This window comes from Sylvia atricapilla, chromosome 12, assembly GCF_009819655.1.
Source record: "Sylvia atricapilla isolate bSylAtr1 chromosome 12, bSylAtr1.pri, whole genome shotgun sequence".
NCBI lineage: Eukaryota > Metazoa > Chordata > Aves > Passeriformes > Sylviidae > Sylvia > Sylvia atricapilla.
Window position 1 is genome coordinate 5,911,008 of NC_089151.1, and position 20,599 is coordinate 5,931,606.

A 20,599-nucleotide genomic window follows, 5' to 3' on the forward strand; every position below is an offset into this window, starting at 1 on the left:
CCCGCAGGTAGCCGGGCCGGGCACGGCGGAGCCCCGCGCTGCCTCCGCGCCGCCCGCTCCCTCCCGGGCGCTGCCGGCTCCCCCGGGGTACCGCGTCCGGCGCTCGCCCTCCCCGCTCCCGGCCGCGCGGAGCTCTCCCGTCCTCGGTGCCGGGCCGGGCCCAGGGGCCGCTCCGGGCGCTGTCCCGCGGGCGCGCACGGTGCGGGGCGCTGCGGGCGGAGCGGGCCGGCGGTGGCCGAGCCGAGGCCGGGCGCGGTGCCGGCGGCCAGGAGGGGGTTAAGCGGGCGCTGACAGTCAGCTGAGCCCTGACTGACAGCCCGCAAAGTTTCCCTGTCGCTAGACTCTTATGCTAATGAGGCCGGGCGGCGCGCGCCCATTGGCCCGGCCCCGAGCCCGTGTCCCGCCTGACGTCACGGGCGCTATAAAACTCCGCAATGCTTTAAACTCTCCTGCCGGATCAAACCTTTAAATATTTTTCATCTTCTTGCTGTAGCTTTGAGGCCGAGTTGAATTTTTTTTTCTCTCTCTCTCTCTCTTTTTTTTTTTTTTTTAAACTCTTATTATTATTTTGGTTGCGATACAGACTTTGATTTTTTTTTTTGCCTTCGCTCTCTTTCCCTCCTCCCTCCCCCGATGAACCTCTCTCCTCGCTCTGCACTTTGCACGAGAGAGCCCAGAGGAAAGGCACCATGAAGTGTTAAAAATAACAAAACAAAACAACAACAACAACAACAAATTTACTCGCAACAACACCAGCTAACACTTCCAGCTGCGGTTCGCGAGCTGCGAAAGAGAGCGAGAGGAGAGAGAGAGAAGGGAGGGAGAGAGGAGGAAAAAAAAAAAAAAAAAAACCTCTATGCAAAAGGCGAATAGCGAGAGCCCCGCGCTCTGATGCATCAGCGGAGCCTCTGCGAGGGATAACGCGGAGCGGGAGAGGAGCCGCCGGGGCGGACCGGAGCGGAGGCAGAGCAGGAGAGCGGAGCGGAGCTCGCCAAAAATCAAGCTGGCTCACCCGGTGGCGACTCAGAGCAGCCCCCTCGCTCCCGGAGCGCACCCTTTCTGGAGGACTCTCGGCAGCAAAAGGATGGCATCAGAGCTGGCGATGAGCAGCTCCGACCTGCCCACCAGTCCCCTGGCCATGGAATATGTTAATGACTTCGATCTGATGAAGTTTGAAGTGAAAAAGGAGCCGGTGGAGACCGATCGCATTATCAGCCAGTGCGGCCGCCTGATCGCCGGGGGATCGCTCTCCTCCACCCCGATGAGCACGCCCTGCAGCTCCGTGCCCCCGTCCCCCAGCTTCTCGGCGCCCAGCCCCGGCTCCGGCTCCGACCAGAAGACCCACCTGGAAGACTACTACTGGATGACGGGCTACCCGCAGCAGCTCAACCCGGAGGCGCTGGGCTTCAGCCCCGAGGACGCGGTGGAGGCGCTGATCAACAGCAGCCACCACCCGCTGCCCGGCGCCTTCGATGGCTATGCTAGAGGGCAGCAGCTGGCCGCGGCCGCCGGCGGCTCCGTGCCGGCCGAGGAGATGGGCTCGGCGGCCGCCGTGGTGTCGGCGGTGATCGCCGCGGCGGCGGCGCAGGGCGGCGCGCCCCACTACCACCACCACCACCACCACCCGCACCACGGCGGCGGCGGCGGCGGCGGCGGCGGCGGCGGGCACCCCCACGCCGCGGCGCCGGGCAGCGCGCCGCCCTCCTCCGCCTCCTCGGCAGCCGGCTCCGGCTCCGGCTCCGGCGGCGGCGGCGGAGGCGCCGGGGGGCTGCACCACCCGCACCACGGCGGCGGCGGCGGCGGCGGCGGCGGCGGCCTCCACTTCGACGACCGCTTCTCCGACGAGCAGCTGGTGACCATGTCGGTGCGGGAGCTGAACCGGCAGCTGCGGGGCGTCAGCAAGGAAGAGGTGATCCGGCTGAAGCAGAAGAGGAGGACCCTCAAAAACAGGGGCTATGCCCAGTCCTGCCGCTTCAAGAGGGTCCAGCAGCGGCACGTCCTGGAGTCGGAGAAGAACCAGCTGCTGCAGCAAGTGGAGCACCTAAAGCAGGAGATCTCCAGGCTGGTCCGGGAGAGGGACGCCTACAAGGAAAAGTACGAGAAGCTGGTCAGCAATGGCTTCAGAGAAAACGGATCCAGCAGCGACAACCCTTCCTCTCCAGAGTTTTTCATGTGAGTTCCCACAGCCTTGCCACCTTAACTAAAAGTTCTCCGTGTGAGTTGTTGTTGGGGGCTTTGCTAGAGCCACAACCCCGCTTGCCACCTCTTACCTTTTTTTAAGAAAAAAAAAAAAAAAAAACTCAAAACAATTTTAAAACAAAGTTGTTTTTGGGTTGGTTTTTGGTTTTTGTTTTCTTTTTAAGGTGGGCTGGCTCCGTGTTGGCCAACCTAAAGTTCTACATGAGTTGCCTTTCTGTTTATTATTATTATTATTATTATTATTTTTATTTTTTTTGTGGGGGCTTGCTGTTGTGTTTTTTTTTTTTCATTTGAAAGATCCAACTCGCCACCAACTCAGTTCTTCATATGAAGCTTGCTCTTCTTTGAAACCTGCCATCCACATTATATATATATATTTTTAAGTTCATGAGGTTTTTTTTTTCTTTTGAGCTTGCTGTGTCCAAAAAGTCAGATTTTTTTTTGCCATCCTGAGTTCTTCATATGAGATTTGAGCTTTGCAAAAAGAAAAACTAAAAAAAAAAAAAAAAAAAATAAAAAACTAAACTAAACAAAAAAAAAAATACAAAAAAAAAAAAAAAAGCAATGTGAAAATTTTAGACTCCAGCTTGCTGAGTTCCATCAGTTTTTAGCGTTGTTGTGCAAAACTAGAGATATGCCTAGATCAACCTGCCAAAATCAAGCCTGCATCAACCTTCGGTGTGTTCATGTGAGTTTTGGCCTTAATCTGCCAAACGTGAGACTTTAGTCTGCCATTAGAATCCCATACTCATCTCATGCATTACGCTTGCTATTTTGTCTTAGCAACAATGAACTATAACTGTTTCAAAAGACTATGAAAAAGAGACATTATATTAATAAAAAACCCTGCATGCTGGTCATGTATGGTATAATTATTTTTTTTTTCTTTTGCTTGGAAATGGACTTTTGGAGACTATTATGGCATGGCATTCATCCTTTTGTTTTATTGCCTCATCACTTTTTTGGGTTGAAAGCAAAAAAGTGCAACCTTTGATCTTCCTCCTCCTCTTCCTCCCATTAAAGTTTGCATCTGCTCTAAAACTGCTTTGAGTTACTCAAAACTTCTGACTTCCTTTTAAATGCACTGAAGCATTCCCTCTCAAAAAAAACCTGCCAGAATGGATTTTGGTAACCTAATGTGGCAAAAAAAATCATTAAAAAAAAAAAAAAAAAAGAAAGAAAGAACTTCAGAAATATGTTTAAAAACAAAATTCATATCCCAGTTGGGGGAGACATTGAAACCATGCTGTTGCTTAAAAACAGTCTAAAATTAATTTTAAGTGATCTGCCCCATTTTTTTTTTCCTTTTGCGTTTGGTCATTGTCAAATGTGGAATGCTCTGGGTTCCTAGTATATAATTTAATTCTAGTTTCTGTCATCTGTTAGCCCAGTTAAAATGTATGCTACAGATAAAGGAATGTTATAGATAAATTCGAAAGAGTTAGGTCTGTTTAGATGTAGAATTTTTTTTTTAAAGATTGATGCACTAAATTGTTTACTGTCGTGATGTAAAGGGGGGTAGAATTTGCAACGGGACTGTTTTAAAAAGTAGTTTATGCAGCATGTGCTTGCAACTTAAATATAAGTTGGGTATATGTAGTCCTTGCTATACCACTGACTGTATTTGAAAACCAAAGTATTAAAAGGGGGAGGCACCCCTGTTTATATCTATAGGGGTATTTTACATTAAAAATGTATGGGTTGGTTTTTTGGGTTTTTTTTGGTTTTTTTTTTTTTTTTTTTCAAAATTGAAGTATTTGGGACTGAATTGCACTAAGATATAACCTGCAAGCATATAATACAAAAACAACAAAAAAAAATTACGAACCTGTTTAGAACGCTAATACAATTTATGCAGTTATAAAGATGGCATTACTGCACAGTTTTAAAATGATGCAGATTTTTTTACAGTTGTATTGTGGTGCAGAACTGGATTTTCTGTAACTTCAAAAATTCCACAGTTTTAAAGGCAATAATCAGTAAATTTTATTTTCAGGGACTGATATCCTGTCTTTTAAAAAAAAAGAAAAAAAAAAACAATGGAAAGTAAATCTTACCACAATAAATATAAAAAAATCTTGTCAGTTACTTTTTCTTTTACATATTTTGCTGTGCAAAATTGTTTTATATCTTGAGTTACTAACTAACCACGTGTGATGTTCCTATGTGCTTTTCTTTCATTTTCAACTCTATGGTTATATCGAAAGAGAGAATAATCTACAATAATAAACTGCATTTTTTTGATTCCGTACTCAGTTTCTTAGTCTGTAGTTCAAAGTTCCATAACTGCTTCAGCGTGCTGCCTTGCCGAAGGGGCGATGCTGACCCACGAGCTGGGCTCAATAATGTCCAGGAGGGGAGAAGGAAAAGGAGATAGCTTCATGTAAAATGGAAAAAATTGTCACCCGCTAGGACTCGAGTTCTCGTTCAGGTAGATGAAAAAAAAAAACGTGAGCTTTCAGGTGCTGCTTCTGACTTCTCAGTAGTGCAGTGAGGGCAGTTTCAGTGACTCAGATCATCCCACCAACTTCTAGGAGATCTCAAAGGGGAGGTCTGCTTAAGAGCCTGATGACACGATATGGCCCTGTATTTTGATTGTTTTATGATGGAGTGAAGTGAAAGAGAAGACTTCACATCCTCCTATCATCTGATCCCAGCTAAGAATGCCTGTCTCTAGTAAGAGATGACACTGCATCAGACTTTGCTTGTCACAGAGCCACTTAACGCTAGATTGAAAGATTTCTTACCATTTTGGTCCATACTGCCTCATTTTTTTCTTTTCTTTGCTTTTTTACTCCTCTTTTTTCTTTTGTTTACCCTGTGGAATTTTTTTGTTTTGTTTTGGGGATTTTTTTGTTTTGTTTTGTGGTTTTTTTCGGTTTTGTTTTGTTGTTTTTTTTTTTTCTTTTGCTACAGGCCTTAGAAAGTCCAGAGAGAGCTGATGAGCGGAGAAAAAAAAAAAAAATCCAAAGGACTTCCTCCAACTTTTGAGAGTTACTTGTCCTAAACAATCAACCCCAAAGGTTAATGGGCTAGAAACATTCAGGTCTCTGAGCCCCTCTTCACTGCAGCTCCCCATGTCAAAAGGGCATTTCAACTTTGAAAGGCTCCTCAAACGCTCGACCCAGTTTGTTTAAAGCCACCTTTCCCTGAGAGCCTCCAGTGTCCCTCGGCAGAGTGCTGTCCTGCTCTCCGAATGGGATTATCTGCCCACTTTCTGGGAGAGGCAGAGGCCTCTCCGAAGGATGCTCCAGCCTCTCCAGGATGGGGGAGGTTTGTCTCCAGACCCAGGCTCATAAACCGAACACCTTTTTCTTCTCCTTTGTGTTTTTCCCCCCTGCTGCTGGTGCAACTTCTTCCCAGCAGAAAGGTCATCCCTCCTGGGTGCTGGTGGCCCTGAAGGGACAGGACCTGTTGCCATCCCTCTGCCCAGCTGGTCCAGCCCCTGTCAAGGGTCGAACTGCAAGGTCAAGGTGTGGCTCTGAAGCCCCCCGAAGCACCTGCACCCACGATGGGCTGTGTCAGTGGGCTGTGGCTGGTGCTGGAGGTCACTCTGCTCCTGCTGAGGTCCCTTTGGTGAGGATGGACACCAGCCTCTCTGTTGGTGACAGCAGTGGCTTGATCTCTGAGGCTGATGCTGTGTCTCACCCCTCCCCAGTGCTGGGGCACCAACCTGCCCTTTGGCATCTGACCTGCTGTTGCACCAGGGTTTGAGTAATGGTTCAAGCTCCAGATTCTGGTTAATTTGAGTTCCATTTTCTGGTTAATGTGTAATCTGTGGGTAAACTGGTTACTATTGGCTGAGCTGGGAATTATCTCCTCTCATAAAAACAAGACTGCTTGTTATTTTGTCCCCCACCTTCCCTTCCCTGACTGAGCCTTTACCGATGTCCAGGTGTTTTTGCAGTTAGAAGCTTTGCTGCTGCCCTTGCTGAGAGCAAGGAAGGGAAGGGACAAGACCTGTCATCAGCAGAGCCCCCACTGAAGGGGTGCTGCAGCCCCCAAGGGAGCACTGAACCCCAAGCTGCCCAGAGCAGGACCACTTCTGGTCCAGCCTCATCCTTCCACCCCGCTGTTACTTCAGGCTTCCTGCCTGATAGAATTTTAAAAGTACCATGAATTGACTGAATAGTGAAGAGTGAGGAGAGCACTGCTGCCTCCCTGAAGTATCTTCTTTCACGGAGGGAAAAAACCAAACATCCTATTTGAGTGATTTGAGAGATAAGAGAAAACCTTCCTAGAAACAGGCTTCCTAGAATAGGGTGACAAAGGGAAAATTCCCATCACACTCCCAACCTGAGTGGAGAAAAAAAGCTTTCTTCCAGTTTGGCATTGTGATGACAATCTTGCTTTGCAAATTAAAAAAAAAAAAAAAAAAAATCAACAACAAAACGCAGCCATCCTTAGGCTGCACTTGAATTTCAGCCTGAAACACGCCAACTGGCCAACTGAAGGGGGAAAAGAAATAGGTACACATTTTAATATTCACTGAAGCAAAGCGAGCATTGGGGTTCTCTGTATGAGTCATTGCAGGGGAGCGCCCACCTTTGCCGCAGGACTCCTTGCTGAGGACTAATTGGAACCACTCTGCCCTGAATAACCTACATTCATTAATCACCCCTTGCTTGACTCTGGCCTCAATCCTGCTCCCATTGAACTCGGGAGGTGCAATCCCTGGGGATTTCAAAGGGGAGCAGGATCCCACTGTTCTCCCACAGGTAAAAAGCAGGTGGAATGCTGCCTGAGCCAGGCAATTGGGTGTCTGGAGTTGTCCGTGGTCTTAATCTACCCATCACTAACAATGTCCTATTTTTCCCATAGTCCTATAGTGCCTTCCCATTTATTAACTACATTACAAAGAACTTTCATGTGACCAGTGCCGGCAGATACGTGCATGGACAGCGGCCCTTCGCTGGCTGGGAAATGGTGTGCACTGAGGCTCAGCCCCCTCTTCCCTCCCCAGCCCAACTTGCCCCTAAGTGGTTTTTATATCCACCCCCAAAAATGAAACACAACCCTCTCCTGCCCAGCTTCCAGACTTGTGCTGAACAGAGGCCGAGAGTATTTTTTTGGTTTTGCTTACAGCATTTTCCTTGCTTGAAAAAATGTCATCCTGGACTGAATCCTAAAAAAAAAAGACAGGAGAAGGGAGAGAAATATCTCAGTCACACCAGTGCATATTTATTTCCTGAACTATTTCTCCCTAGGCATGTGGTGAGAAGTGCCCGTTTGCAAACTGAGTGGGGAGAGCTTCTATTTATTAGAAAGTCTTCTTCACCCTTTTAAAACAAAAACGCCAGCGCTGAATCAAAATGTCACTTGAAAACTCCCCCCACGCGAAACATGGCAGCAAATTTTTAGTTTAAAAAATGAACTTTCCCAGCTCTTTTTTTCTTTTCCCTTCCGAATGCTTTTGTGCAGCTGTTTCCTCCCCCTCCCTCTGCGTAGTGTGTAGGAAGTTCTTGATCTAGAATCATTCATAATTTTAATACCAATTTCTATTTGACATAATATACTAATATCAGATAGAGAGTGTAGCTGCTTCCTGGATTTAGGGAGGAAATGATGCATATATCAGAATTATCTGCTCAGATGCCAGAACTACATTGGTGTCATTTCAGCATGTGCTGTGTTGAAAGGAAATCCTCTATATTTATTACTCCGATCATCAGAGGAGCTAAATGGACCCACTGTTTCTGACACCTGTTCAGATGGCTGAATTTAAAATTTCACGCGGGAAAAAAAATAAAAATCCTACATACTCCAAAGTTAGGAATTAAGGTTTTTTTTAATACACTTTTTTCCCCTTCTTCTTTCTGAATCGCTGTGCTGTCAGCGGCTGCCGTGAAGCTTGGGCATTCCGGGGGTAGCTATGGAGAGTGGGATAGATTTTGTTTGCTCAGCTCCAACAAAAACCAATCCTGCTTGTACACACACACACACACACACTGCCTGTAACCAAATGCTTCAGATCTGTTTTAGGTGCAGGTCTCGGTATGAATAACATGATGTAGCACACCCCAGAACGTGGCAGAGGTGAGCGGCCAAGAAAGAACTCGCCTTTTCGGGCGGGAAAGTAGCACTGAACCACTTCATAATTTTAAGGCTCCTCTAATGAATTTTTTTGGGCACAGCAGGTACAAATCAATAGATTAAAATACTGTACACTCTTGCCGCATCTAATTCTTGACTGCCTGAAATTGCGGGGGAGGACTGGGAATAACATTTGTCACTCTGAGGGCTGAGTGCATTCAGATTTGTGAGCTCTAAGCCAACACAATGCAAAAATAGTCCAGGATGTGACTTAACTTTTCAAGTGAAAAGCAAAAGGCCGGGGATCTGCGAGGCTGTAGCTGGCAGACAGGCAGCTCCATCCCGAGCTATCTATCACCGTATCGGGTTGACCCGGCACAGTGTGACAACATCTCAGTGCCCTCGATGCACGCTGCCTGTATTTCAGCACTCTCAGAAATGATCATTTTCGTTCACTATCGCTGCACCCACTTTTTTCCCTCCAAATTCTGGCTTTTAAAACTGTGTCTCTTCCGACACACAGTGAAGTGTGCAGGGCTGTAATTGTGGCGCAGTGAGTGACGAGGGCAGATCTTGCCCTGCCTCTCTCCTTGCTTGTTTTGAAGCCCTGTGGACTTTGTGACATGATTTCCTTTTTTTTTTTTTTTTTTTTTTTTTTAATTAATAAATGTCATTGTTGCGTAATGCATCTCAATACGACATATTACATGGAATCCCCAAAGTGATTCCTAGATTGCTAGAAGTGGTGTTTGTCTTCCATGCGGAAAAAGAATCCCTAATAAATAACAAATAGAGCAGTCTCCTCAAGTTTCCAGTGAGGGTAGAAGGTGCAGTGTCCCTGGGTGCTGCTCTCAATTGTTAATTTAATAAAGACCCACAGTCCTGAGCAATGTTGCCCCAGCTTGTCCTGATACAGCAGAGATGCCGTGGCCGTGGATGGAGGCGCTGAGCCTCAACACCCTGTTCCAGCCAAGGCTCTGGCGTCTCCCTGACCCTCACTCCTTGGGGTCTGCATTAAATCTGGGTGTCCCTGGAAGGCTGCAGGGTGTGGGGACAGCGGGGCCAGTGCCCGCACACCTTTACCTCCCTGCCGCCAGCCCGGCACCTGCCTCGGCCGCGGGAGCAGCAGCACCGGGGAGGGTTCTGGCACGGCTTTTCACATCCCTGCTTCCAGCAGCCCCTGGATGCCCCGGGCCGGGGCTGTCTGTGCGGGGATGCAGCCCCTCCTCACCCGGCACGTCCGGGGACACAGCTGGGCACAGCTCTGACCCGGGACACAGCTCTGACCCGGGACACAGCTCTGACCCGGGACACAGTCCCCGGCCGGGCACAGCTCTGACCCGGGATACAGCTCTGACCGCGGGCACAGCCCCAGATCCCGGACACAGCTCTGACCCCGGGCACAGCCCTCGGCCGGGCACAGCTCTGACCCGGGATACAGCTCTGACCGCGGGCACAGCCCCAGATCCCGGGCACAGCTCTGACCCGGGGCACAGCTCTGACCCGGGATACAGCTCTGACCGCGGGCACAGCCCCCGGCCGGGCACAGCTCTGACCGCGGGCACAGCCCCAGATCCCGGGCACAGCTCTGACCCGGGACACAGCTCTGACCCAGGGCACAGCCCCCGGCCGGGCACAGCTCTGACCGCGGGCACAGCCCCAGATCCCGGGCACAGCCCCTGTCCCCGGCAGAGCCCCAGATCCCGGGCACAGCCCCTGTCCCCGGCACAGCTCCAGGTCCCGGCCACAGCTCTGACCCCGGGCACAGCCCCAGATCCCGGACACAGCCCCCGAGCGGGCACAGCCCGTGTCCCCGGGCACGGCCCCTGTCCCCGGCACAGCCCGTGTCCCCGGGCACAGTCACTGTCCCCGGCACAGCCCGTGTCCCCGGCACAGCCCGTGTCCCCGGGCACAGTCACTGTCCCCGGCACTGCCCGTGTCCCCGGCACGGCCCCTGTCCCCGGCACGGCCCCTGTCCCCGGCACGGCCCCTGTCCCCGGCCCCGGGCGCTGCCGAGGCGGCCCGGCCGCGGGTCCCGCCTCAGCCGGGTGCGGGGGACAGGCCCCGCCGCCCGGGAGGGCCGGGAAGGTGAGGACCGCATCCGCAGTTTGTTTGTTTCTTGTTTGTTTCTCTCTAAATCCCATCCCTGCAACAAAAGGGGAGTCTGGGCGGAACTATGGATCCGTCTGGCCGCGCATCCAGAGCGGAGCTCCGCTTGTCACCCGGCGGCTCCCGCGGGCCGCCCGGCCCTAGGTATGTCCACAGACACTTCCCTCGGCTTTGGTCACAGGATTTCCAATTTTTCTCTTTTCCTTTTCTCCTTTCCTTTCCTTTCCTTTCCTTTCCTTTCCTTTCCTTTCCTTTCCTTTCCTTTCCTTTCCTTTCCTTTCCTTTCCTTTCCTTTCCTTTCCTTTTCCTTTCCTTTCCTTTCCTTTCCTTTCCTTTCCTTTCCTTTCCTTTCCTTTCCTTTCCTTTCCTTTTCCTTCCTTTCCTTTCCTTTCCTTCCTTTCCTTTCCTTTCCTTTCCATTATCTTTCCTTTCCTTTCCTTTCCTTTCCTTTCCTTTCCTTTCCTTTCCTCTTTTTCCCTTTCCCCTTCTCTTTCCATTTTTCTTTTTCCTTTTTCCTCTCCTTTTCTCCTTTTCTTTTTTCTCCTTTTATTTCTCTTATTTTTCCTTTCCTTTTTCTATTTCTTCCTCTTTTTTATTTTTTTTTTTTCTTGAATTTCCCCCCTTTCCTTCCTTTCTTTTTCCTTCATACCTGTGCGCACACAGAGACAAATCTAAACCCAACGGCAATCAAAGGGAGCTTTTTAAATGACTTTTTTGGATCAGGCCTCGAGTTCTCTGCAGGGAGCAAGAATGGGAGCAGGCAGGATTTACATTTCATGGCTTTTAAAGAATCTGAAGTACGGGGAACGGCGTTTGCCGAGGCTGAGTTTCACAAGTCTGTGTGGATGTGCCTCGGAATGTGTATATGATTAAACTTAAAGCCCTCTTCTGTAAGAAAGAAGGCAGATTCCCTTTCCTGCAGCCTGAGCCCTGCTCCTCCAATTTTGAAACAAAACTCTTTGCCAAGGCCTTGGCAGTGGGATGTCACTGCTGAAGGGGATGGAATCGGGATGTTGATGTTGTCTTCCAAAGCTGAGGTGCCTGCACTGCAAACAGCCCCTGCTCCCCTAAGCACTGAGAGCCGTGACAATAAAAATGGGCCCAAAATTGAACAAAACAAGACCTAGGTTGTTTTTTTTTTCCTTTCCCACCCCTTCCCCCCAACTTAACTGCTTCCAAACTCCCTGATGAAAGCATTTTAATATGTAGGAAGAGCTGCTGGAGTCTGCAATGCGATTCAGTGTTCTGTGGTGTGGGATGAACAGATTTTCCTTTCCGTAGGGTTTCCTCCTGCAAAGTCATTGTAGAGGAGGGAATTCTGTAAGATTAAATCTGGTTAAAATACTATATTCATGTCACACCAGATACGGTCTCCAGACTGTGCACAGTCTTTCAGCTTCCTTTATTGTGAAATCCTTTTAAAATAGCACAGTATAGTGTAGAGAACTTATTGAAGTATAACTGTCTTACACCAACTCTGTCAGATAAAATGAAGGAAAGTGATCAGACTTCTTAAATTAATAAATCTGCTTAGTGTCTCTGGTTGCCTTCACACTCTCTTACTGTCTTTGACTCTTTCCATATTAATAAACTGATAGTTAAATAAAAGCTGCTAAGTGAAGCAATGCACCTTGTCTGTGGAAAAGGGTTGGTGCCTCCTGTTCCAGGTCTGCAGTGCTGGGAATGGGTGTGGGTTTAGGGCAGGGATGGCCCCGGCAAAGACTAAAAGCAGGCTGACCACATCAGTTTCTAGATGCTCCTCAGGTGTGAGACTTGAGTACCTGTTCCTCTCAGCCCCCTGCATTAATAGCAGGATGAATTAACCGATTGGCATGAAAGGAGAGGTCGTCCTGAAGAAAATGACACTAAAGGTCCACAGGAGTCATTTGCTTTTAGAGATCCTGGGCCAGGTGCCAAGTATTGCATTTATGGAAGCATCGTCCCCTTTCTCAAAAAATAAAAAAAAAAACCAAACTCCAGACCTGAAAGAAAAAAACGGAAACAAACCAAAACAACAAGGCAACATCTCTTTCAGTGGGATGTGAGGTCCTTTCAAAGAGGGGGTTCTTTCAAGTGAGGACATTTGGGTGGGATGTAGGACAGGGATCATTCAGTTATCTTTAAACATGCCTCCCACTTTCGTTTTCAGAGGTGCAGAGCTAATCTAGAATCAAAATGCTGGAAAAGTACCTTCAGTTTGTCTTGCCTTTTTTTTTTTTTTTTTTTTTTTAATTCAAGTCGATCGGGCTTGTGGTTTATTCTTGCTCTGGTTATGCTGCACTGTTACAATAAATGCATGGAGCTCCAGCATTCCTGCAGGCGCTTTGTAGGAAATGTATGTGTGTGCCTGTGCATGCACACTCAGGGAGAGAAAGTTGATTGTAAGGGAAACAACAAAATATCCATATTTAAGAAATGTGGATTGACTCACTGACTTATCTCACTTATTGTACAAAGATTCACTCTATGTTGTATTTTTTTTTTAAATTAGATTTTAAATATGTGTTGACAGGATGAATTTGTACAGTGTGAGTAACTGTAGGGGGAAATGACAGCTCTGCTTTTGTTATTAAACTACTGTCTTGAAAATAATGGAGTGTGTACAAAAATTGATTATTATTTTGCCAATTACATTAGCGCAGCTAATAAAAATCATTAGGAAAGAAATACAGAAAGCTACATACTTTCAGATCTTAGAAACTGATATTCACTGGTGAGGCAAAAAAAAAAAAGTGGTTTTAAGGTAATTTGGCAGTAAGAATCTCCTGTTATTAATGTGAAGTAAATACTAGATGTGTGAGCTAGGAATGTTTCACGTCAAACTGTGTTCATTTCTTCTTCACTCAGACAGAGTTAATAAACAGTACAAGAGACTTTCTAAATTTAATTTAGGATTTGCATATAAAAGGTCCTATTCTGTACCATAGCGGCACAACAGACAGGCTTTACGACGTTAAATATTCCTTTTAATAATAGTTTATTTTAATATATTTACTAAATTAGGTACCCGAGAGAATCATCTACAACGGTGATGTGAAAATCCCTGTTACCTGAGGTCAAAAATAAAAGGTATGTTTTCCTTTTCATTAGCAATTTGCCATATTTCAGCAGGGGTGGTAATTTCACTGCTTTTGTTTTCTGCTGCTAAGATGGTGCTTTTTGCTCAGCCCTGGGGAGCCGGTGACAGGCTGTGGTGCAGTTTCCTGGGCTTTGGGGTGAGGCTCATTTCAGGTGCCTACAGGAACCACTAGCAGTGATGGGGCTTTGTACTTTTGTCAGCCAGGCAGCTCTCCCGTGTCCCACACCTCATATATAATCCTTTGCAAATGTTTTCTTTCTTTTTCTTCAAATGCTGGCGTTCAGACATCAGCTACAGGGATTAAGGATGGGTCCTCTGAAGATCTCCCTCAGATCTTGATGAAAATCAGGAGTCTGTGTTAGATGACTTCAGTGCTAACAAATTACAATAGAGTTTAATTCACAGCACTGCTTTCCTCTGGAAATTCATGTTCATTCAATCTGTCAACATTGACTAAAAAATATGCCGCTAATGAAAATGTGGGAATTAAAACTTTCAATCCCTTCCCCTGCTAGACTCAAACAGGCACTTTATTTTTTTTCTCCGTGGAATCTGACTTTTATTGACCTTGACTATAAAAATACTAAGTGGGTTAAATGAGCACCAAGGTTGCAATGACAGATTCCTGTGTGAATTTTTTTTATGAAACCTCCTATTTTAGTTAAGAACACAGGCTGCCATACAGCCTGCCACGCTTTGATCAACGGTTAAGTGCTGTTAGAGGCAGCTGAATTTTATTAGCTCATGGAATTAAGCTCGTTTAAATAGTAGATTTACTTTTTTATCTTTTAAAAGAAATGTAAATAATAAATTAAAATAATAGATTTATTTGTTAATTTTGAAAATAAATTTAAGTCACAGATTTCTTATTTAAAATTTAAGTGAGGATGGGGAGGATGTAACTGGTGCTCTAGCCTGTACATTAAATGGAACTGAGAGGAGTTTTTGATGGTGTATAGGCTGTAGGAATAGGTTTCTCAAGGAGCACTGCAGGACCTTCATTTTAAGCCTGATGCTCCTCTTACTTCCCTGAGAAACACCTTGGATAGGGTTTTGCCTGCATTGAATTTTGTTTTTTTTCTGTTCTTCACCATTGTAAATGAGAGGGAAACCAGACCACTTGTTTTTCTTGTGAAAACTTAGAATGCAATATGGGGTTTTTTTTTGCAAGAACAGAGTCAAGTTGCTATTAGCTGAAGTAAGTACATGAAGTGTATATTTTAATTGCAAAGGTGCAGCACATATTTCATCAACTTGCTCCTTTCCTAGGGAAACGTTTCTAATTTCAATAATCCCGTAGAAAAATCTGCCATGTTTCCTGTAATTCGTATATGTGACCATTAGATTTATGCAAATTAGTGATATTTACCCTTTTTATCCATATAATAAAAAAGGTAATCTTTTTCCCTTATTGACACTTATGATCTCAAGGCTTGCTTAGCCTGCTCTTCTCTGGGACAATTCCTTGTTTCTTCCTTCAGCATTCTGTGGTTATATTTTCACATATTATAGACAATATAAACAACAAAACAACCAGCAGCAAAATCTGTTAGTTTTAAGCAAATAGCTCTTGGGTCTCGGAAGAGTTAACAAACTTTTACGGCAAGGTTCAGGCAGTTCTGACCCCTATGGTAATATTTCATCTAAGGTTACTGTTGGGAGAGAAATCAAATTTCAGCTGTGAACATGATTGACAGGTGAAAGCAAGAGAGAGAAAGACATCTGGTCAGATGGGGAATTTGGGCAGGAGAAGGACAATTCAGGGAAGTGTCTCTGTGATATTAGGAATAATAAGCTTAGATATGAAAACTCCTCTCCTCCACGCTGTCTGGAGGAGAGCTCACTTGATATTCATGGAGGTGGCTTGGTTGGGGGAATTTAAGACTCTATATTTATAGTAGTGGACAGTAGTCTCCATGGCCTGACTTACTAACTTGGCTCCTTTGAAAGAATTATGTTATTTCTGGCAAACTTTTAGGATTTCAAGGCCATTTATTTAATGACTGTGACTGGAATATTTGGTGGTTGCTGGTTGAGAGGTTCTCACCATGGTGTCCCTGGCAGGTCAGGCAGCAGCAGGGGTGGTGGAGGCCAGTGCAGGTGTCACTCCATGTCCTCCCACTTCTGAGAGCTTTCAGAGTAAGCACTGCAGGGTGAATTTTCTGTTTATGATATACACTGTTAGACCAGCAACAAAATTAGTTTCTACCCCATAAAATACCACGAAGGGCCCGTTGTGGTGTTTTACAAAGCAACTGTTATTTTCCAAGGGCTGTGCTCTGTCTTATCCAGCTTCCAGCTCCCAGCAGCACCAGCTAAGGTCCCTTACAACACATGCATAACCCCAGGTGTATTTCACTGTGCTCCAGTGGATTTTATTTGGTGCAGAAGACCTTTTCCATCCTCCAGTGCCATGGGACCAACAGGAATAAAATATCCCTCTATTTCCTGATCAGCATGATGATGTTGGAAAGCAGAATTTGCTTCTGACATAAAAAAAATATAGCCAGGTTTTTTCTCAAAAAGGGCAAGAAAAAAAAAATCTATTGTTTTTTTATTGCTGTGTGTAACAATGGTTCGGTTTTCAAAGAGGCTCTGAAGGACTTTTTAAGAGCTCCAAGGGCAGGATGAGGCAATGATGGACCCTGGGATCTTAACTGCATCCTACCTACATTCCAGGTGAGAGAAGAGATCCTGGCTGGGCTTCTGGCCCCACTGAAGCCTTTGGTAAAATCTCCCTTAAATTCCTGGGCCCTGGACTTCCACCATAATGGAATATCTACAGGGAAGGTTGTACTAATAAGAAGCAAAATCTGAACTCACACAGAGGTAGCTGAGCTGCAAATTCCCAGGATGGATGTTCTTATTTGGGAGTAAGGGTGGATTTCCCCCTTCCCCAGCTCAGCTAAGCTGCTTTCAAAATAAAATAAATTAACCAGGAAAATTCACTCTTATTCTGGAGTAGGAGTGTCTACCCAGGCAATGAATAACACTGCAGTATAGTTTATTTCCTAATTTCCCCATATGGATGAGACCTAAACTAAGGGGAGAATAAGGAGCAGTAAAGAACAGAAATGTATTTTGTTCCTGTTCCAGTTTGCCTCTAAGACCTTTCACACAGGGGAAATCACGGTGCTCTGAAAATACACATTTACTTACCTTTCACTGCTATTCCTGCATTTGCACATGCATTTTTAGGAGGTTTGTGTTTTGTGCAAGGCCTTTTGCATTCTCATACAATTCACGTGTATTTTTGACGTGCAGTTGAGCCTGTCTGTTCATGACATCATTTCTCTTTTCATGGCCATGGCCTGTGATATCAAACTACCCAACTTCACTGCAAATTAGATCTTATTTTTATTCCTAGACTGTACATCTGATAAAATTGAAAATTAAAGCTAAGAACTGTAAAAACAATCAAATTTCTTTGTGCATGGGTGAGTTATTTTTAACTTTAAGTTGTTGAATTAACACTCCCTGTAAAATGTCTTTATTTTCCGAGGCTGATATCAAGATAACTTCCATGAAATATTATTGGCAAACTTCCCACAGCAGTCAATGGGAGCCTTGTATGTATTTTTCAAGCAGATGTGCTGTATTAAGCCTAAATGAGAATCTTTTTTTTATCAAATGGGATGCAATATGTTATTCTTGATTAAAAAATTCCAAGTAACCTCTCTCCTCACCCCTTTCCTCTCCCCAAACATATTTAGTACAATCTACAGATCATTTTGCATAGGTAAAAAATGAGCTCTCGAGTGTTTAAAAAAAGCAGGATTTTACTACGCCTCAAATGCCTTTCTAGCTCATTCCTATGAATTTGAAGTATGAAAATGTCTCAAATCTTTATGAGTGAAGAGAAAGTATATGCCATCTGTAACAGCTTTTACTCCCCTAAAATTCTCAGGAAAGTCAATTTAATACTTTTCCCTGTGTTTAGAGTAAGCTGTAAAATATTTTCTGGTGATGTCGTTCTTGCTGTTGTTTAGCTCTAATAAAGGATTTTAAGTGCTAAAAAAAAAAAAAAAAGTAATATTTTTAACATCTCTCCTGGGTTTTCTAATTTGTGCCACTTACCAAATGATTCGCACTGTACCAAAATACGGGAGATTGATGAGACAGGAAAAGTACTGATTTAACATCCCACATATAAAATTGCTTCTCAGGCTCCACATATAGTCACAATGTTTAGAGAGTGAAGAAAACGGGAGTTGGGAGTCACAGTCTGACTCACTTGTGAGACTTTGACCCACTTATTTGATTCTAGATTCAGCAAAATACTGAAGCACTTTAAACTTGTTATCTGAGGTTTCTTCTAAAGGTCTGTTACCGTTGATCTCTTTATATCTCAGTTTACACAGTTACAAACCTAGATAATTAATTCTTACCTTCTAGGCTTTTGTGGGAGTTAAAAAATAGATGTAATGTTCCTTGAAGCCCTTTAATGAAAACTGGTTTATTGAAGTACTTGTCATTTACCTTACTTCATACCCTGGGATGAGAAATCACTGGTGTTGCCCAGGTCCCACGCATCATTTCTATTGGGATGGGAATTTAGTCTCCTGAGTGCACTGGGCCAGGATTACAAAGATCAGATGCTTTGGGAGCTGGTTATTTTCTGAATTACACATAACATTACCCTGATTTTGAACGTGCCAAAATGTAGGCAAAATCAGTTATGTGCCCCCTCTCTCTCTTAAAGACAATATATCTTTAATACCTCCATGTACAGAATAGCTCCTGTGCACCTGCAAGGCATGCAGAGGTCACACTGTCCTTGTAATTCCTCCCCTTCCTGCCATTACCTTTTTTTCCCAAGGTTCGAGCCATTATCATTCAGCAGTTGTGCAGCTTTTCTTTTCCTCCATCCCCAAATTATTATTGTTTCCCTCCTACCTTCTGCCCCTCCCGAGCCATAATGGAGTCCTCAGCTGTAAATTTGCTAACTATAAAGATTTTTGCTTGAAATGTTTTGAAAATGTTGCGAGAAAAAAAAAAATAAAAAAAAAGAAAGAAAGAAAGAAAGAAAAGAAAGCCTATGAACAACACGCTGTGCCATGCTCCAGCATTGCACTTCTATGGGAAAGATAATAAAGATATTAGCACTCATATAATTTCAGATAGGAAATGAAACCAGACATGAAAGAAACACTAGCTCCAGCTGTTGAGTGGGAATCAAACTAGCTATGGGAATTACAGGTATTGTCACCGGAGACAGCCTGACTTCTGAGAAATGACCTCAGGTGTAGGAGCTTGCTGTGGCCCCTTGCAGATATTAACACCTAATTAACAATCTGCAAGAGCATCCTACATCTTAATCACCAGTGAGGTGAGAATGACAATCACAAGGAGGAGAAGGAGAAGGGAAATGGTAATTTTTCCTCTGCACGCACCATCTAATAACCATGGTTATTCAGATGCAGCTAAATGCGATTTCCTTTTAGTCATTTCTGTCTATTGGAAGGCACAGTAAGTTCATTTGCTGCAGGTAGGCAGCGGAGGTGAGAATTGAATTGATCTGAGATACTCTGAAAAATTGACCCTGAGGTCATTCCTAGTTTAAATTGGGAAGTAAGGCTGAGCTCATGTCTTCCCTTTCTTCCCTCCCCTCTCCCTACTCCTCCTCTTTTTGTGTTTTCAGGCATATTAGTCTGTATGGCGTAATTACTTAAACATACTCTGGTGGTGGGGAACCTTGTTCCCTCAAAGTTAATCAAAATAAAGAGAGCTTTTGTTAGCAGCGATAAGTAATTAAATCTCGGCTCGGCGTTGTGCGGGGTTTTGTGCCTGGTTATTGACGGCAGGGCCGGGCTCCTCTGCCCTAGCACAGCCCGCAGCAGGCACCAAGGGTCAGTTTGGGAAAGGGGATGGGAAGGGCTGGACATCTCAACGGGGCCAGGCTGTAAAGGAGACGGGTCCGTGGCAGCTCATCTCAGTCTCCCAGAGGAACGGCGCTTTCCCTGGGGAGAGGTGAAAAAGCAGAGGTGGCATTTCTCCTACCTGTCTGCAATCTTCTGGCTGTGGTTTTAGCCAGCAACAGCTGTAAGCGTGGAGAGGAACAACCTACTAACCCAATTTCAGCTCCGGTGTAGACACCTAGGGCCAAATTCTGCTTCCTATTACCCGGTGTAAATGCTCAGGAGAATGGGGAAGCTGATGGAGAGGCTCTGGGCTTAGTCCCGTGCCAGAGGACTGGTGCTAATAAAGGGCAAGCAAGAAAGTAAAACAAAGATCAGATTTACTTGGTGCCACCAAAGCCAAAGCAGGAGTAACCTCCCTGGGATCTGTGCTGATGCTCCAGCTTGCCTCTGCATCACTTGGGCAGGATCTGATGGAGTTGTAATGTAATGCCTTTTAATGGATGCTTTTATGTGTGCTTCCAAACAGCTTCCTCTTTCAAACGTCTTTACAAGGGAGTTAAAATGAGAGGGAATGAGGAATAAGCACATTTTGTAGTCCTCATTCTGCAGTGGCTCTACCCACACCAGTCCCTTGCTGTGCTCAGGAACAAACTCTTCCATATTACTTGGACCCAAATTATATTCTAATAAGGAGGGAATGGCAAGGTGAAGACAGCATTATATTAACCACTCAGCTTCCATGGAAACTCCCATCATTTTCTTTCCCGTGACAAGAGATAATCTCTGTGGTTTTTGTTATGCTCACTTCTTCGACTCCTTTAGCTTTGTTTTCATGTATTGGCCTTGCACAAAAAAATATAACTTGACATCTTGTGTCTTCTCAGCTAAAAAGGTATCAGTTCCTGGACTTAATGTCAGCTGTACCCAGATCAAAGGCAAGAAACATAAAAGTTGACATATATTATTTATTTCATGGTTTACATCAATGATGCTTCTCTCTATCCTTTTTTGTTACTATTGCTGATGTTTTGCCCATAATGTTGCGCTCACTTCTCTAAAGTGTTTGTCCCCTACAGACAAATATTCATATTAATGTAATCCATCAGCAGCTAACAAATGCCAGCTCACTTCAGCATTTCCTGCACATCCAAAAATCCCATTGTTTCTGCAGCGTGCGCAAAAGAATGCAGGATCGGGCCCAGGAGTGGAATTTCGGAGCTGAGACTTTCTCTCCCAGCCCCAGCAGTGCCCGGGGCTGGCTGGAGCAGCAGCCTGGGGCGCTGGAGAAGGGAGTGGGAGACACTGCATTCCCTCCCTG

At 45.4% G+C, this 20,599-nt stretch overlaps 1 protein-coding gene across 2 annotated transcripts in view; it reads left to right on the forward strand.

The window, feature by feature from the left end:
• The first annotated feature begins 435 nt into the window (after nucleotides 1–435).
• The window catches only part of MAF (MAF bZIP transcription factor), a 187,062-nt gene continuing 166,898 nt past the window's right edge, over nucleotides 436–20,599 (forward strand). For both annotated transcript variants that reach the window (XM_066327563.1, XM_066327564.1), the window contains exons 1-2: nucleotides 436–2,172; nucleotides 13,345–13,410. In XM_066327563.1, the coding sequence (XP_066183660.1) occupies nucleotides 1,085–2,172; nucleotides 13,345–13,378 (1,122 nt within the window). In that variant the 5' untranslated portion in view covers nucleotides 436–1,084 and the 3' untranslated portion in view covers nucleotides 13,379–13,410. The remainder of the gene's footprint in view (nucleotides 2,173–13,344; nucleotides 13,411–20,599) is intronic.